The following is an 18,911-nucleotide window of genomic DNA, read 5'->3' as shown; positions in this document are numbered from 1 at the left end:
CCCTTATTATGCCTTTAGAGCAGATAAATTTCACTATTGGGAAAAGAGAGCAAATGAACTAAATATTACATGTCTGATTTCAATTTCGGTAACATTTACATAGATTGAAATCATTTTGAGGGTAACTGGAATATTTTTGATGCCATGAAGTTAAAAAGATAAGTTTTACTTTATCAGGTATCTTAAAGTAGCATGTCCTATACTTGATAACAAACAATGTGATCAAGTATTGAGATAAATTTGTGATGAAGTTAATATTGATATAATATACAGGTGTCTCATATTAATTTCATAATACTTTTACAAACTCATTTTTTAATAAGAAGTTCATCTAAACTTCACTAATGGCAGTTAGTTACAATGTTAACTTCACCGGAATTCAAGTTTTAATGAAAAGTACCTAAATACAGTTTATAAATTCAATTCAGATAAAATTCAAATACCCATGTAAAATAAAACATAAGATGCTGAAACTACTACCATAAAATTTGAGTAAATTTTAAAAGTAATTATTTTTAAGAAATAAAACCATACATTTGTAGATTTTTAAAAAATTTAAATGAAGAGCTGAAGACTATAGGTCCTGATTAAGTTTAGTGCCCCATCTTAAGAAGCAGGCTTTTAACTTTGGCATTAAAGTTGTAAGGTTTAACTGAGAATGCTTCTAGAGCTCCTCATTCTAATTACTTATAAAAAGCTTGTTAGCAGCCTGAAAATTAATCTCATACAGGCCAATTTTTAAAATACTGCAAAAAAAGGATAAAAACTATAATCTGAAAGTGCTTACTTTACTCAGTTTTTCAATCTGCTTTTCTAGCTCTTCAACACTTGCTGCTTGGTCACCTTCATCCTGTTCAAAACAAAATACAGTGTCATGTACCCATTTTTAAGATTCATTTGTTCAATCAATCAGCAAATACGAATCAAAGCCTCCTATATGCAGAGCACTAAAACAGGCCCTATGGAAGTGAACAGGAGTCAGTTCTTGCTTTCTATGGACTAATAACCTCTAGGGGAACACATAAAACATTATACTAAAAGGGGAAAACCACTCAACATTAGGAAGCTGTAAGGTCTTCCCTCAGAGAGGTGGAGATTCAGAACCAGAGAGTTCAGGGGAGGGTAAGATGATGTCTACAGGGAAATCTATACCAAGAGAGGCTATGTGGGAAAGGCTATGTTTTAATTAGCTACCGAATAATGCTTAGGAATGGGTTGATCAGAGAAAAGAGGGCAGGGCATACCAGAAAAAGTTTGCTATATCTTGACACAAAAGGTAGAAAGAGGTAATCTGGGAGCTAAGATGAAGATGAGTTTAGCAGTAAACCATTTAGTGCTGTGAATGCTTTGCACTGATCCTTTGAGGGAGATTGAACACCAAAACTAGCTTCACAAAGATAAATATGGTAATAGGTCTAACATGGCCTGGAGCAGGGAAAGGTCTAGAATTACCAAATCTAGTTAGTAGACTGCTGCAGTGATTAAATAGGGAGACAGGCTGTGTGGGCCTTATTAGGGAAAAAGAAATAAAGAAAACCAAAAAAATAAGAGATATAACATAGTTAAAACTGTAAAGCCCTTGCAACTCATAGATATGAAGCAGAGAGGGGTGAGGGAGATAAAAAAGGAGTAAATTATGATGTTAAGGGTTTAAATTTGGAAGACTGCAAAATATTGGGACCATAAACTGAAAAAGTCATTTTTAGAGCAAAGAAGGTTAAGTTATATTTTGAATATTATACATAGAACTAATTTAATAAATGGAAAGTTTACATCTGATTAAATAAAATTTTTTGCTCTAGGCAATGAATATAGGAAAACTAACCCTAAATTATGTTTCAGAGGAAAAGCATAAAGGAATGAAAGGTACATGTGCTTCTTTGGATTTCAGCCACACTGTGTCACGTAAGCAAACTACCTTACTCTTCTAAGACTCCCCTTAAGTGCAAATTGGTGATAGCATTGCCTGTGACATGGGTTTTTTTGTGAGAACTAAACAAGAACAGATCTGAAATCAAGTAGCAGAGCTGCTGACACACATTGTATAAATATTCTTTCTCAAACTGTACTTTAATGAGAAGTTGAAGGTACATCTTAGGTTTAAAAAAATTAGAACTTGTTTTTGATGTTCACTTTCTATAAGCCCAGCTAACAACAAATCATGAACAGATATTTTCAGACCAGTATGATTATCTCCCCCATAAAAGTGCAAGGAAAACCTCAAAAGTATTACTATTATGTATCCCTTAACCACTCATCCTAATTTAGGGGACGAGGTAACAAAGGCACTTCAGCATGTTACTTGTGCTAACAGTAACATGATTTCTATTGGGGATTAAAAGAAACCTTAAAAGACAACAACCTCAGGGACCCTTGAGTCTTGAATATGAAATAGACATTCTTATATCTATATGATTCTCAAGTGATAAGTGTTTAATAATTTTCTCTTGTGAAATACAATTCACCCTACAAATATCTGAAAGAAGACATCAAAGTTGCTAGAAATCAGCCAATTTAAGTGACTGCCATTTCCAAGATTCTTCCTATGATGCAAAAGAAACAGAATGTCTACTTAAGTTTATCACAGAATCAATTCTAGCCATGGTTCTCTCCAGTTTCCCAAACAAAAGAGAAGGCCATTATATGCTCCTATATGTTGGAATTTACATGGCTACTCTCAAGGTTGACACTTACATAAGTTTCAACACAAATCTAAGTGTGAGGGAAACAGTTCATATGTTGAAGGAATAGGAGTGAGGAGAAGAGGGAATTGTCTTGAGACAAAGGGCTATGACTTGGCAAAAGGGACACATGACTCTCACTGGAAAGGTTACCTGCAATTAGTTTTTAAGGAGTTTAACAGACACTCTACCTATACTTTAATCAAGAGGCCAAACCTATTTTTGAGGGAATAATGTGCCTATCTTATCAATCAAGTTCATTAAATAATTAAAATTTTATTAGAAAATTGGTTAAGTGGCTACCAATTCTTCATTACAAAGATTACCATATTTTTTGGACTATAAGATGCACCCCTTTCCCTCCAAATTTTGGAGGAAAAGGGGGATGCATCTTATAGTCTGAATGCAGGTTTACATTTACATTGGTGAAATATTGTGATATTTATGTTATTAAATATTTTACCACATTTTTGCTTCAAATTTATTTCCTATTTTACTCTAAAACCTAGGTGCATCTTATGGTCTGAAAAACACAAAACTCTCAATTCATTTAAAGGAAATGCTAATTTGGCCTCTTAGATATCAAAATATTTATTATTTTTAAAAGTTTTAGAAGTTTTCTCATATTAATAACAAGATATACATTTGCTAGGATCTTCATCAATTAAATCCTACAATATAATTAATTCTATAATTCAACACTCATTAAAAAGATAAAATACTACATTAAATGACACATCTGGTCTAAAAAACTTTAATAATTTTTAAATAATTAATGAGAATTTAGTTTTTATTTCCCTTAAAAATGCATGGTTTGTTAATTCATGTGAAAAGAGAAAGCCAGATGAAACAATTTCTGTGAATAAATTCTAGTTTAGTGGGATAACTACCCAGTGAAATACACTGAAATTCAATGACATGATGTCAAGTTATGAGTCAACAGTTTAAAACAATTTGTAATATTAAGTGCTGAAGAGGGATGCCAATTCTGTGAAAAGCTTATTAACACTGATTAGAAAAGTTTAATTCCTGCTGTGGTAACAGCTCCACTCGCCAAATAAAGTAGATTGGTTATAAATGGTGTCTTTTGTTTTGGTAATCACAATGTTAATAACCAAATTACATACCCTTCACATTATTTGCAATGGAATAAAAGTATATGATCAAGTGGTTTCAAAAGTACAACATTATGCTCAGGCCAGTGTGACCCAGTTAACTGGAGCATCCTCCCGTAGACTGAAAGGTCTCAGTTTCGGTTCCTGGTCAGGGAACGTACCTGGGTTGCAGCTTCGACCCCTAGTCGAGGTGCATACAAGAAGGCAACCAGCTGATGTCTCTCTCTCTCCTACCCCCCTTCCCCTCCCTGTCTAGAAAAACAATGGAAAAATGTCCTTGGGTGAGGATTTTTTAAAAAGTAGCACATTATGAAATACTTTCTGCAAGAAATTGCAATGTAGTCTCAAGTGATTTTTATCATTTTGGTTTAAAATATAACATTGGGGAGGCATTTATAAAAGTTTTTACATTCAATGATATTTTTACTTAAGAGGGATTTAGAGGAACATATATAAAGGATACATGGAAAACAACTGAGAAGGGTGGAAATGGGAGGGAGGGGGGAGCACGGGAGTGGGATGGGATGGGAGTAATAGACAGAAAACTGTACTTGAAAAATAATTAAATAAAAAGGTTGGAAAAAAAAGAGAATTGAGTAGTATGTGATCTTACAAGTATCTCTACATTATTATCCAGATTCAGTAAAAAATTTGATTCCATAATGTATCATTGGTCTTGATTAGGTATTTTCACATATTCCATCAACAAAGCCCTGGCTGGTGTAGCTCAGTGGATTGAGCGCGGGCCTGCGAACCAGAGGATCGCGGTTCAATTCCCAGTCAGGGAACGTGCCTGGGTTGCAGGCCGGTTCCCTGCAGGCCAACTCCCAGCAGGGGATGCACGAAAGGCAACCATACATTGATGTTTCTCTCCCTCTCTCCTTCCCCTCTAAAAGATAAATAAATAAATAAAATCTTAAACACACACACACACACACACACAGTTATCTAGCCATGGGTGGTGTTGCTTAGTGGATTGAGTGCTGCAAAGGGCTGATGGTTTGATGCCCAGTCAGGGCACATGCCTGGGCTGCGGGCTAGGTTCTCAGTAGGGGACACTCAAGAGGCAAACACACACTGATGTTTCTCTCCCTCTCTATCTCCCTCCATTTCCCTCTCCATAAATAAATGAATAAATAAATAAATAAATAAATAAATAAATAAATAAATAAAATCTTTAAAAGTTATCTATCCCTCCAGGCCTTCTTTCTTTCTCTAGCAATACTGAGTTGATGCAAGAAAGGACAGAGTTGTTTCTAGCTTTCCTTAGCTGAATACCCCTGGCATTGAGGGCAGGAGTGACAGGTTGTATATTTGTTCTTTGAATACCTTTTTATAGCCCCATAAATATTTGTAGAATCCTTAATTTTTTTTTTGTTTTATTGACTCCAGAGAGAAAGGAAGGGAGGAAGAAAGAGAGGGAGAGAAACATAAGCTTGAGGGAGAAATATCAGTTGGTTATGTCTTGCATGCGGCCTGACTGGGCACCAAAGGTACAACCCAGGCATGTGCCCTGACCAGGAATCAAACCTTTTATTTTGAGGGACGGAGATCACCCAACTGAGCTACACTGTCCAGGGCAATATTTCTAGAATTCTTTTTTGGTGAAAGGTAAACTTCAGCTTTAATCTCTCTTTTATACATGCCTATTCCCATCGCTTCTGGTAGCTTCCCTCAAACACATACAGACACACATACGCACCTACCCCTATAACCTTGCCTCCTTCCCTTTCGCCTGCTCTGCAAAGCTAGTTCCCCCGTTTACCATGATTGAAAGCCTTCCCATAACTTTAGGGACTTACATCATTAATTATTCCCCTCTTCTTTTGAATTTTTAAGCCCCCCTCTCTAATTTTATCAACTCTTTCCCTTCAACTAAAAATCATCTTCATCTTTCCACATCTGGAGAGTCCTTGGTCTTTGTCCCCATCCAGGAACCACCTTCCCTCCAAGGCACAGTGCCTGAAACAGCCGTCTGCACTTTCTCCCTTTCTGTTTTCGAGCTCACAGCCTGGCTCACCCCTCTGATGAAATGGTGCTGACCTTTATGTTTCCAAATCCACTGAAAACTTTCAGTCCTCATCACACTAGACTTGGTTGCCTTAATGTTTGTTTATTACACCATCATTTTTGCAATGTTCAATTTTTCTTGATTTTTGTTATTACTCCACATGTAGAAAAGAGTTAAATTTGCAGACCTGACTACCACCCTTTGAAAGGATGGCACTCAGCTGGTGTCTGGAACTTGGATTTGAGGGTTCCCTGACCCCAGACCCTCACTGATAAAGTGGGCTCACTAGACCTAAACTGTGCTAACAATGGTTTATACACCTGCTTTTCTTTCAGGAGTCTGGACTTTTGGTACATGCTGCAGAGAGGATGTCTTTATGCCCAGTACCCAGCAAGAGATCTGGCAGTGAGTCTCTACTGAGCTTCACTAGTACACACACTGCACATGTATCACCACACCCTGCTGGGAGCACTGCTGAATGATGTCACTGGGAAAAAAAACTCTCTGCAGTTTAAGTCTGGTTTCCTCTGAACTTTGACTCACATGGCTTTTCTCTCTGCCAGTTTGCTTTGTTTCCTGTTGCTGTAATAATCCATAGACCCAGCATGACCAGACGCTGAGTTCTGTGTGTTCTAGTGAATCACTAACTCTGCTTCCCCACAGGAACCTCCCACCTCTCTGTCCCATTCTCAACAATAAGCCTTCTGGGCTCTCTTAAATGCTGGTGTTCCTAGGGTCCCAACCTCAGTCCACTACTCCATTCACTAAAGCAATTATCTCGTGCAAACTTATCAGCCCCATGATTTTAAGCCATTGTCTGTGTGCTAGTAACACCCACATCAATATTTTCAAGACTGAATTATTCTTCAGTCTTCAGATTCTTAAACCCAATTGAATGCTGAACTTCTACATAGGTACCTCAAACTCAACATGTCTAAAATAAACCCACCCTCACTTCCTGTCTTCAATAACCTGTTCCTCCCCTTGTCCCCTATCACCTATCTACTCTGTTCCTCCTCATTTCTCTATCTCAGGTAAGGGCAACAAGCGCATCAATCTCCCAAACCAGACAGGTGAGAATTAATCCTACCTCCCCTTCAACCAGCACAGTCCATCTCAAATACTACTCATTCTTCCTCTGAAATATTCACTGAATCCTATTCCCCCCCCTTCATCCCAGCTACCACTGATCTGGTTTCAGACCCCTTACAACTCACCTGAACTATCGAATATCTATCTCCCGATTAATCTTCCCACCTCTGATTCTGCACTACCCAAATCTCTTTCCATCTTCCACAGAGCTACACAGTGAGCCACTTAGAAATCAAGTCTGACCATGTCATTCCCTTACTTAAAGCCCTTCAATAGCTTCCTATCACCAAAAAAGTATAAAATCCTAGTTCGTAAAAAAAAACCTTAACTTTTTTTATTCAAATAAGTGCCTGCTGTCTCTAGGCAGCCTATTCAATATTTATTCACCCATCACAAATATATGTGAATATTATAATACTCAGTTTTCAGATGAAGAAACTGAAACAAGTGTCAAAATAAAATTAAACCCCGAATCCATCTGACCCCAAATTCTGTGTTACATTTTTCCATTTTATTAAATTTATTTGAGTGACACTGGTTAACAAAATTATATAGATTTCTGGTGTACAATTCTATTAGACATCATCTGTACGCTGTATTGGGTATTTCCCAACCCAAGTCAACTCTCCTTCCATCACCATTTATTACCCCTATACCCCTCCCTCTGCCCACTTCCCCCCAGCAATCACAACACTGCTGTCCATGTCCATGAGTCTTTTTCTTTTTCACTCAATCCCTTCATCCCCTTCACCGAGCACCACCCAACCCCCTGACAGCTATCAGCCTGCTCTCTATCTATGAGTCTGTCACTATTTTTCCTATTGGTTTATTTTGTTCATTAAATTCCACATATGAGTGAAATCATGTGGTATTTGTCTTTCTCTGACTGGCTTATTTCACTTAGAATAATGCTCTCCAGGTCTCCAGAGGATAAGATTTCCTTCATTTTTATGACCAAGTAATATTCCATTATAAAAATGTACCATAGCTTTTTTGTTCAATCATCTGCTTATGGACACTCGGGCTGCTTCTAAATCATGGCTACTGTAAGAGTGTTCAAAGAACACAGGGGGGCACATGGTCTTTCAAATCAGCATTTCTGTGTTACTGTTCAGTGTTATGCAGTCTTAGTTAAATATTCAAATCACCCTAAATTTTCTTACCTCATCTTCACAGATATCAGTCTTCTTTCCTTTTTTGTCTTCTTTATCTTCTTCATCTTCATCATCTTCATCAGCTTGGTCGTCACTATCATCGTCGTCGTCATCATCGTAATCACTGTCTCCTCCCTTTCGTCTTCGCTTTCGCCCTGGGGTGGGTGTCCCTAAAGGATGCTGTTCTTCTCCAAGATCAATGCCACCTGCAGTGTCTTTTTTGCCTGTTTTCTTAGCGTGAATGATCCTGAGCCTTTAAATATATATAAAATGATGATACAAAAGGAAAGAGCTTTTCAAAGAGTTTTAAGCAAAAGAATCTAATGATATTTTATTTCTCTCACAGTAAACAATAAATCAATGATAATAAAAATTAGAATTATAAAAATTTAAGAAATGTGTTTTTAGAAATTACACAATGTATTAACTGTAATAATGTATGAAATTACACAATGTATTAAATGTAATAATTCTAGGTATCTCTTTGGAATTAGAACACTTAAAAAAAGGAAATGTTAGAAAGTTGAGAAGACTAATTCTAGCAATGGCCAAGTGACAATTCCTGATCCCTACTATCAGACTGAATAAATTTCAATGCGAATTACCACAAAGAACCACCTTCTTAACATAGAAGCTGAATAATTTCAGCATATTTCCTGGCAGGAAGCTAATTAAGTTTTAATGCTGAATATATTTGAGTATGTTACATGCTTTATAAAAGTAAATTTTAACTAGAAAGCAATTAGGAAAAAGGGTGGTAGTTCCAAACAGATTCTATTTATGACAAAAGTAACCTGATAGCAACAACCACCTTAGAAAATGTAATTACTTGGCGCCTTTGAAAGAAAAAAGACAAATAGACTTTCTTCTAAATTTGAATTGTATGAGCTCAATAAATCTCACTATATCTTTTTCCACTGCAAATTCTGGCCCTGAGTTTTATAAATTTCATATCTTACTTTTAAGCTTTATCATTTCTAATTCTTAGACAAAATAAAGTTTAAATTCTATCTTTCCAATTTATATGTTTTCCTGGGGAACATGTACAAAGGAAAAGTATATTAATTTTAATAAAATAGGACTTACTTGCGAAGTTTACCTTCTACCACCCATTTATCTCTCCTCAAGTTTGACATATAATCAATGTTCTTGTCAATTTCGCTGGCAATGCAAAAATTATTAGAAAACATAAATTAATCCATCTCGCAATACACTAATTTGGTAAGCAAATTAATGTAGTTTTTAGTAAGTGAACATGGTGATTATAATGAATAACAAAAAAGAAGGAAAATTATATTAATACATTATCATAGCTAAAATGTCCACCAGTAATAGAAATACATGACTCTGAAATACTTTGATTGATCCTTTTCCTAAAGAGGTAAGGAATTAAAAGTAACATAATTAAAAACTATAACATAGCAAAAACAAAATAAACTTGGATTTGTTCACCAAATCTTAAAATACTAGCGAAAGACTTACTTTGACTTTTAAATGAGATTAAGTATTTTTTAAAGTACAGATTAATACATCAATAAACTAATAATATTAAGGTTGCATTAGAGCATAGTAAGTACCAAGTATCTAGAAATTATGTGAATGGATACTAAGGAAAATTAGTAGTCATCTACCATTACAAGATGTCAAGAAAACAAAAATTCTGGATTCTTCCAACAGTGCTAGATCCTGGGACTACAGCAAGAAACAATATTTTTACATTTCAGTGTACACATAAAAATAGGTTACAACTATTATATAATACAGTATGATGCACATTTTCTTTTCAGTAGACTGCAAAGAAATACATTAAAATTTACTAAAAGTCTTCTCTCAATGGGAAGATTAAGTATAATTTAAATTTTTTTCTTTGTGCTAGTCTATAACTTCGAAATGTTCTATAAGCAATCTGCATTACTTTGTGGTAAGACAAATTCAAAACAGAGAAGAGCAGCCAGAAGAGTCTGGCTCTAGGCGTACCTCACCACACTCTTGCTGCAGGCCAGTTCATTGATGAGGAAAGCCAGGACGGAGGCTTTCTGTGCTGGAGTGTGAGCTTGAAAAGCTTTGGTCTTCAGGCTTTCAGTAAGCTCTGTTTGTCCACAGTGGGCTTCCATAAAAATCTGCAAAATCTCGGAAACATTGTCCCGATTGACACCAACATTCAGCAAATGTTCTCCAAGAGCTGTTTTGGCCTACAAAAGTTTGGCATTTTCATCAGTATTGGCATATCCATTCATAGCATAAGACAATATAACTTAAAAATGCTGGCATATAATTTATATATTACTGAGAACAGCTTTATTCACATTTTTTGATCAAGTAGAGATAAAAATAGGCAAGAGATGATAGACAATTCAAGTACTTGCAATCTTTCTATTCCTCCTCCAAACTCTTGGTTCAAAGTCAGATGGGGAGAAGAGTGTATAAACTCACAAGTAGGAATCGTCTACCAGACCCCCTTTCACTGCAGAAACTACCCCAAGGCTTTACGCGGACATTCGGGAGAGAGAAACAGGAGATTCAAAGCACTATTATTGTGTTGTCTGGCTCTATGGTATCATGGATTTTACTACCTGGTATATGGAGTGATAAGGAGATGAAGGATAATGGGTGCATCTCTCTCTACAACACTACCTATAGCAAAGCTGACTAAATATGTATCTTACTTGGAATCAAGTTAACTGAATTTACTGAGTATACAATGAGCAGTACAGAGGCGTAACATGCTGCTCTGCAGGTGCCTTGAATAGCCTCAGTTACCCACAGTGATTCAGAGAGAACACAGTACAATTTCAGAAGGCACACATAAGTTCTAATTGTTTTATGATTTGTGAATACTCTGTTTTTCTTAATATCACTTAGTATCTTCTTAAATGAAGTTGGTTTTTGCTGAAAGTTAGAGGAATAAAAAGTAATTGGGGAATAATCTTTCCTTGGGCTTTATAAAGCAGATTTTTCTAGGTGTGTACCAACTGTAACTTAAAGTAATACACATTTAACATTATATAGAAAAAACTGGATCATTCTGTACAAACTTCAGCTAATATGTTACAAACAGCTATCAATACACTAATAATACAAATTTAAAGCAAACATATACATGTTTTTACCTTGTATCCCGTAATTAGACCTGGATCACATACAGCAGCTGAGAGGAGCCTCACAAGCAGGTCTTGCACTTCACCCATGCTGTCCCCTATGTTTAGCAGTCCTTCTTGAAGAACACTCAGGTTTGGAACATCAATATTCACATCAAACCCCAAAACTTTACCAAAGTTTCGTAAGAACTGCACTACCATGAGGCAGTCTGAAAATGTACTTCCAGAGAGAACAAGTCCTGGAATACGAGGCAACTCTGGCAAAGGCTGAAAATAATATAAGATTTAAAGCTGTGATTTAGTATCTTCTGAAGCAAAGTAAGTTGTTATCTCTCTTTCTCTGGTGTTGCACGGTGGAGTTCCCTTGGGACTGTAAGTTCCCTGAGTACACTTCTGCAGCCCCAGGGTATTAAGACTACGATGTTGACTTCAAGTAACCATCGACAAGTTTTGGTTGAACACAATATAAAGTTAGATCTCTCTAAAAGAGAACACTAACTTTAATTAACTTACAACATATTGATAAAGCATGGGCTATATAACTGGATCAAAAATTTAGATAACATTAACAAACATTTCCACAGACACAAACAGCAGTGTGGTGATTGCCAGTGGGAAAGGGGGTGACGAGAGAGAGAAAAGGATATGGGGGATAAATGGTGATGGAAGAAGACTTGATTTGACTTGAACACACGATGCAATATACAGATGATGTGTTATAGAATTGTACACCTGATACCTATATACTTTTATTAACCAATGTCACCCCAATGAATTCAATTAAAAAAGGAAACACATTTCTAAAGTATCATGGGCATACTTAGTAGAGAACATGTACTAAGTGTAGAGACTAATTTATAATTTACACTTTTGGGTAGCTCAAATGAACAGTGTGTACCTGTGGGCTGCAAGGCTGGGAAGACTGGTACCATCTTTAGCTAATGAATGCTGATAAATTACTAGGTCCACATGGCCAGAACCCATAACTACACCAGGAACTGCTTTATACTGCAACTCAGTCTTTAGATTTCCTGTACGTAGTGCGATGTTAATACTATATTGTGTTTCAATACTAAAGCTAGAAATATGCCCACATATTAACAATTTAATGACTAAGTTGTAGTAACAGTTGTCATGGATGTTTAAACAACAAATAGGTAATTTAAATTAAAAACATTTTTGTCCATGAATGGTATTCAATAACAGTACTTAAAATTTTGGTTGGAAAAAAACTGTGACTTGTATTTCTATTTATCTAAATTGGTCCTTGTTCAGAAATGTCCCCCTGCCCGGCACCTACTTGGATAGCTGACCAAAGTTATTCGATGTTAGACTTTCATGCTGACATTGTGTGGGGGCACGGTGCAGGGCGACACTTAACACACCCATCTGAAAACCATTTAGTTCTGAGTTTTCTTTCATTCTAAACATACGCATAACCACATGGTTCTAAAATTTATATAACAAAGCTAACAAACCTAAGTTTACAATGAATTTATACGTTTGATATAGTACATCTGCATTTAAATAAAAATGAAAGATGCAAGAAAATAAAGCTAACTTGGGGTCAAAAAAAATGACTCATCCTGAGCTTTTTAAATGTGTTAACTAACGTATATACCCATTCTGCACTTAGGAAATTTTATACATCCAATTGACTAAAATTAGTATGTATGCTTTCATTTTATTTTAAAAGTTTTAAATAGAATATTAATTTAATTAAATCCCTAATAGGGTATTAAAAGTTTGCTTTAAGCATTTCAGAAAAGAGCTTACATGAACCAAGAAACAATCATATTTGTGTATCAGATGAATATAGCATATAAATAAATATAGATACTTGATCAAATAATGTTACTGAGACAGTTATTGAGATGACATGCATTACTGATACAATTACCTAAAAATACCATTTCTTATTTATAGTCAAACATAATTGATTTCTACTCTTAAGTGTGTAAAATCATGCCAGTAATGATGATTATTTTGCTCTAAGTTTCTTTTATGTATTCAGCAACATTGTATTTCTGTGAAACAGGGTGGAAGAAAAACACACATGAGGTACTTCAGTTGGATGCATTTCTCGGCTTTTAAGATGTCCTAAACTCTTAGTTAACAAACATAGGCTCGGAACCAGGTTGATGTAACAGTGTGCAATCTTGGGTAAGTTCTTTTACCTCTTTGTGTCTCACTTTTCTCATCTGTAAATTGGCATAAATACCAGCTCCACAGGACTGGAGAGATTCTCACTGTGGTGAGATTCTATATAAAGCACTTAACACAGTGCCCAGCATGGAGTAAACATACTCAACCATTACTAAAGCATTGAAGGAGATTATAAATTATACATTCTAACTTAAATATCTATAGGGTGTGGGGAGGAGTTAGATCTTTCTGTACGGAAATGCCTGGGAATGACCAATGGAAATAGAAACAATAGAAATCTTATCAACTTTTATAATCCACATTTGTAGATCTCTGCAGTACTTCTACTGACAATTAAAATGGTCTGCAGCACACCACTTATATATCAAGAACAGCCACTATCCACACAAAAGCTCTAGAGAGGTTTATCATTGTTCATCCAGGAAAGGCAGACTGACTTAAACTCGGAAATCCACTGTTCTAGTTAAAAATGAAGGCTTTCACAATGGTAGTAGCTCTGGCCATGAGAATCAAGTGAGAACAGAGGAAAAGTTAAATTTATTAATAAAAAGGTTTAAGACAGTTCTGGGGGGGGGATTTAGGGGGTTAGGGCATTGAGCAAAAGAAAAAAACTCACAGACATGACTACAGTCTGGTGGCTGCAGGGGGCAGGGGGTGGGTGGAGGTAGAAGAGAATACAGAGGCAATTTAAGTGGTGATGGAAAAATACAATAAAAATGGTTTACATAATAAATTACCTTTTGATCTGCTAGGCACATGTCTTCATTAGGTTTCTTTAGTTCCTTTGCCATTTCTAATTCTAATCTTCGTTGCTCTAGTTTACGTTCTTTATTTAATCTTTTCTCATCACGTTTTTCTTGTTTCAACCGTTCTTTCTCCTTAAAAAGAAAACCATGTCCACATTATTTTCTTTAATTATAATATATGTTTGAACAACTCCAGTTAAAACTTAAAAAGTGATCAAATTGTTACTATTTTCATCAATAGAATCCTCAGGAGATTTAGGAATACACTTGGAATTACACAGAAACAATGACACTGGTTTTCACTGTATTCACCCTCTGAATAATCCAACGACTATATAGAGTATAAATACTGTATTGGACACAGATTATTCTATTATGCAAAATTTATTCAATCTTTTCCAAGGTTATAATGCAAGAATAGAATATAATACAATAATAAAAGAATAACAATAAACAGACAAATTTTTCTGTGGCTCCAGGAAGCAAGGGAGGAATTATAGCAGGAGAATGGAAACAATATTTGACTATGCAAAATTTCTTTCAAAGCGATTAAGTAGTCTTAAAACAACCCTTGTCATGAAATATAAATGTTATTTACCACTATAAGAGACACATAAGAGAATGCAAAATGAATTATGAAGACAATTCCAAAGTTTTTCAAGATATATTGGACAATGGCAACAATATGAAAACAATCATCTTTTCACCCTGTTGCAGAGATGACATTCAGTAGGAAAAAGTCAAGATAGTTAATGCAATAATATCAGTGCCATTACTTTATTTTCATGTCTCAAATACAATTTTTATTTATTTAGAGGAGAAATAACAGTAGAATCATCAGTCAACTTAAACCGACCTCACACATCTGATACATTAATGATAGGCTTACTTTCATAAGGCTGATAATGTCTTTTCTTAATTAAAAGTCTTTCAATTTTCTTAATTTTTATCAAAATAAAGTATAACTCCTTATTCTGGAATTCAGTACTCTATTTTTCCAAATTATGGCCCATTTTTATATTTTGTCGCTTTACATTTCCTCCTCCTGATGCACGTCTCCCTGATCTCCTTATACGGGCGCACTCCAGTCACAGGACCATCACTCCCGTCCTGCACATCTAAGTCTTGATTAAACACTACCACCTCACCCCAGGACCAAGTTTTCAAATTCTCATAGTTCTTCCCTGATTTTAACATGTTCATTGTTTTTAATATTTAAAATTTCTTAACATTTTTGTTGCTTCCAGTACTATATTGGCATTTCTGTCCACATCTTAATCATCTCCATGTCTGTGAACACAAGTAAGACCACACGATGACTGCGGGCGGGGGGGGGGGGGGGGAGCAGGTCGCGCCAAGGGGAACACGGAGAGAAGTGGAGCAGGGTGTGCCAGGCGGGGAGTTGAGAAAGCACAGTGTGCTTAAGGAGTTGCTAGTAGTTTCAAGACTGTAGCACAGGTTGCAGATGTGAGTAGTTGCTGAATATTACAATACAGAGTCAGAGGCCAGGGAAGGAAGCCTTTTTGAACAATATACTCAAGGTAAAGTATTCATTTTTATTCTGCCTCTAAATTTTTAGGTTACTCGTTCACACAGATGTTTGGGATGGAAATGATAAGAAAGCTATATTATAAGATTATTGACACCAAAGAAATTCTTCCATTAATCTTAGCAATTATAAACTAAAAGCAGTTTCCAAGGGTCTGAAGACAAAACACACACAATTACAGTGTATGTGACATTCCCACAACAGACTATATATAGGTTTTCATATCAAATTATCATTGGCAGAATAGAACAGTTCTTTCTAGAATTAGATTTCCATTTTTCAAGCACATGAAATGTTGGTCTAAGAACTTTTTCAAAGAAGGCAAACAACTTTTTGGCTACTCAGCAGAATAATGAATTAAAATCATCAATAGAAAGAGAGTATTAAATGTCTCTTCAGATTTCAAAGTAGCTGGTATAAATTTTACTACTATGTAGGACTAATCCAGAATTCTTCATCATGTTTATTATAGTAATTACAAATATAATTAAGAATACTATTCACTAAAAACTGCTGAAAATGGCTACCATTTTTTTTCAAAATGAGAGAAAGGACGCATGTGACATTAAAGCTCTTTTCACTGTATGAATTTCACACTGTTGACAATCTGAGGGTGCATAAAAACTTCAAGGAGATGCAGACAGGGAAGGAGTTAGAATGCACTTAATGCCATGAGGTAAATATGGGTTATACTCTTGGATCATTTTACTTAGTGATACAATATTTTTCCTAATTAAAAAGCATGGCTAGCCCTGGCTGGGTGGCACACTTGGTTGCAGTGTCATTCCATACATCAAAAGGTTGTAGGTTCAATTTCTGACCGGGAACATACCTAGGTTGTGGGTTTGATTCCACTTGGGGCACCTATGGGAGGCAAACCTATCAAAGTTTCTCTCTCTTTGATGTTTCTCTTGCTTTTTCTCTTTCAATCTCTCTCCTTTTCTTTCTAAAATCCATAAACATATTCTCTGGTGAGAATTAAAAAAAAAAAGGCACCCTGGCTGGTGTGGCTCAGTGGATTGAGTGCTGGCCCGCGAACCAAAGGATCACTGGTTTGATCCCCATTCAGGGCACATTGCAACCAGGCCCCCAGTAGGGGACATGTGAGAGGCAACCACACACTGATGTTTCTCTCCCTCTCTTTCTACCTCCCTTCCCCTCTAAAAATAAACAGATCTTAAAAAAAAAGAATGGGTATAAAATGAAGTAGAATATAAAGTGACATCAGCTTTTAGAATAAAATGGGTATTTCTAAGAAATCATAGAAATTTGTAGGATAGTTATTATGTAAGACAATCATCCATTCTTGTCTCCTATTAGAGATACTTCAAAGGAGTATCTTTCAAAAATCAGAGATACTTTCAAAAAGAGTAAGATATTCTAGAGTTCACTCAAAAATCAACTAATACTTTAAAGAGCATATAAAGACAGTTACAATCTAGCCCTACACAGTTCCGGTCTCATAGGTCATGATTCTCAATGCATTACCTACACTCTAGTCACACACACTGTGTGATGCAGATGTGTTGAAAAGACTGTAATCAGTTTGAAGCATTGCTTGGATGGTGGTGATGGTGATGAAGACAACAATTAAGAAAAAGAAGGGGGAGGGGGAGAGGAGGAGGGGGAGGAGGAAAAAAGAAGGAAAGGAGGAGGAGGAGGAATCAGAGAGGCAGAGATGCTGAGATGCTGAGAAGCAGAACAAAGCAAACAGCCAAGATGGCTGGAAATACAAGGTTAAAACTGACCACCCCTCCTTTCGACTTTCCTCCTCCCCTCCCCCACAGATCCTACTAGTTACAACACTATACTTTTGTATACATCAAAAGTATATATACTTTCATACACCACATGATAGGATGCAAAACAAGTCTCAACAAATTCAGGAAAATAGAAATCATACCAAGCATTTTCTCTGATCACGAGGGACTGAAATTGGAAACCAACCCCACAGGAAAAAAACCAAAACACCCAAAAGCATGGAGACTGAATGGTATGCTATTAAACAACGAATGGGTCAAGACTGAAATTAGGGAAGAAATCAAAAAGCTTCTGGAAACAATGGAAAATGAACTCACAACAACCCAAAGCTTATGGGACACAGTGAAGGCAGTCCTGAGAGGGAAGTTCATAGCAATACAGGCTTACCTAAAGAAGATAGAAACATCTCAAACAAACAACCTAACCTGATGCCTGCAAGAACTCGAGGAACAACAACAAAGACAGCCCAGAGCAAGTAGAAGGAAGGAAATAAGTAAGATCAGAGCAGAATTAAATGACATCGAGACTAAAAGCATAATTCTAAGGACCAATGAATCCAGGAGTTGGTTTTTTGAAAAGATAAACAAAACAGACAAACCTTTAAGTAGGCTCATCAAGAGAAGAAGAGAGAGGACCCAAATAAACACAATCAGAAATGAAAGAGGAGAGATTACAACTGATACCACAGAAATAGAAAGGATTGTAAGAAATTACTATGCAGAACTGTATGCCAAGAAATTTGAAAACCTAGGTGAAATGGACAAATTTCTAGAAAAATATAATCTTCGAAAACTCAATGAAAAAGAAGCAGAAAACTTGAACAGGCCAATAAAAGCAGATGAAATTGAAGAAGTAATCAAAAAACTCCCATCACACAAAAGCCCTGGACCAGATGGTTTCACAGGAGAATTCTACAAAGCTTCTAAGGAAGAGCTAACCCCTATTCTTCACAGACTATTCCAAAAAATCCAAAAGGAGGGAAAACTCCCCAACTCTTTTAATGAAGCCAGCATCACCCTAATTCCAAAGCCAGATAGAGACACAACAAAGAGAAAATTACAGGCCAATATCACTGATGAACATAGATGCTAAAATCCTCAATAAAATTTGGCAAATCGCATCCAACAATACATCAAAAAGATCATACACCATGATCAAGTGGGATTCATCCCAGGGATGCAAGGATGGTTCAATATACCCAAATCAATAAATGTAATACACCAAATAAACAAAAGCAAAGACAAAAATCATATGACCATATCAACAGATGAAGAAAAAGCTTTTGATAAGGTACAACACCCATTTATGATAAAGGTACTCAGAAAAATGGGAATAGAGGGAGCATTCCTCAATATAATAAAGGCCACCTATGAAAGACCTACAGCCAACATCATACTCAATGGGCAAAAACTAAAAGCTTTTCCACTAAGATCAGGAACAAGACAAGGTTGCCCACTTTCACCACTTCTATTCAATATAGTATTGGAAGTTCTAGCCACAGCGATCAGGCAAGAAAAGGAAGTAAAAGGCATCCAAAT

At 36.1% G+C, this 18,911-nt stretch overlaps 1 protein-coding gene across 23 annotated transcripts in view; it reads right to left on the bottom strand.

Moving 5' to 3' along the window:
- The window catches only part of BAZ2B (bromodomain adjacent to zinc finger domain 2B), a 382,453-nt gene that overhangs the window by 39,000 nt on the left and 324,542 nt on the right, over nucleotides 1–18,911 (bottom strand). For all 23 annotated transcript variants that reach the window (XM_037044636.1, XM_037044615.1, XM_037044614.1 and 20 more), the window contains 6 exons: nucleotides 14,055–14,195; nucleotides 11,164–11,418; nucleotides 10,031–10,245; nucleotides 9,140–9,214; nucleotides 8,063–8,306; nucleotides 788–850 (listed from right to left, as the gene is read on the bottom strand). In XM_037044636.1, the coding sequence (XP_036900531.1) occupies nucleotides 788–850; nucleotides 8,063–8,306; nucleotides 9,140–9,214; nucleotides 10,031–10,245; nucleotides 11,164–11,418; nucleotides 14,055–14,195 (993 nt within the window). The remainder of the gene's footprint in view (nucleotides 1–787; nucleotides 851–8,062; nucleotides 8,307–9,139; nucleotides 9,215–10,030; nucleotides 10,246–11,163; nucleotides 11,419–14,054; nucleotides 14,196–18,911) is intronic.

The sequence above is a fragment of the Sturnira hondurensis genome, unplaced genomic scaffold (assembly GCF_014824575.4).
Source record: "Sturnira hondurensis isolate 20B ecotype Veracruz unplaced genomic scaffold, ASM1482457v3 Scaffold0004136, whole genome shotgun sequence".
Taxonomy (NCBI): domain Eukaryota; kingdom Metazoa; phylum Chordata; class Mammalia; order Chiroptera; family Phyllostomidae; genus Sturnira; species Sturnira hondurensis.
Note: the sequence above shows the minus strand (reverse complement) of the source record. Positions and strands in the feature narration are given on the sequence as shown.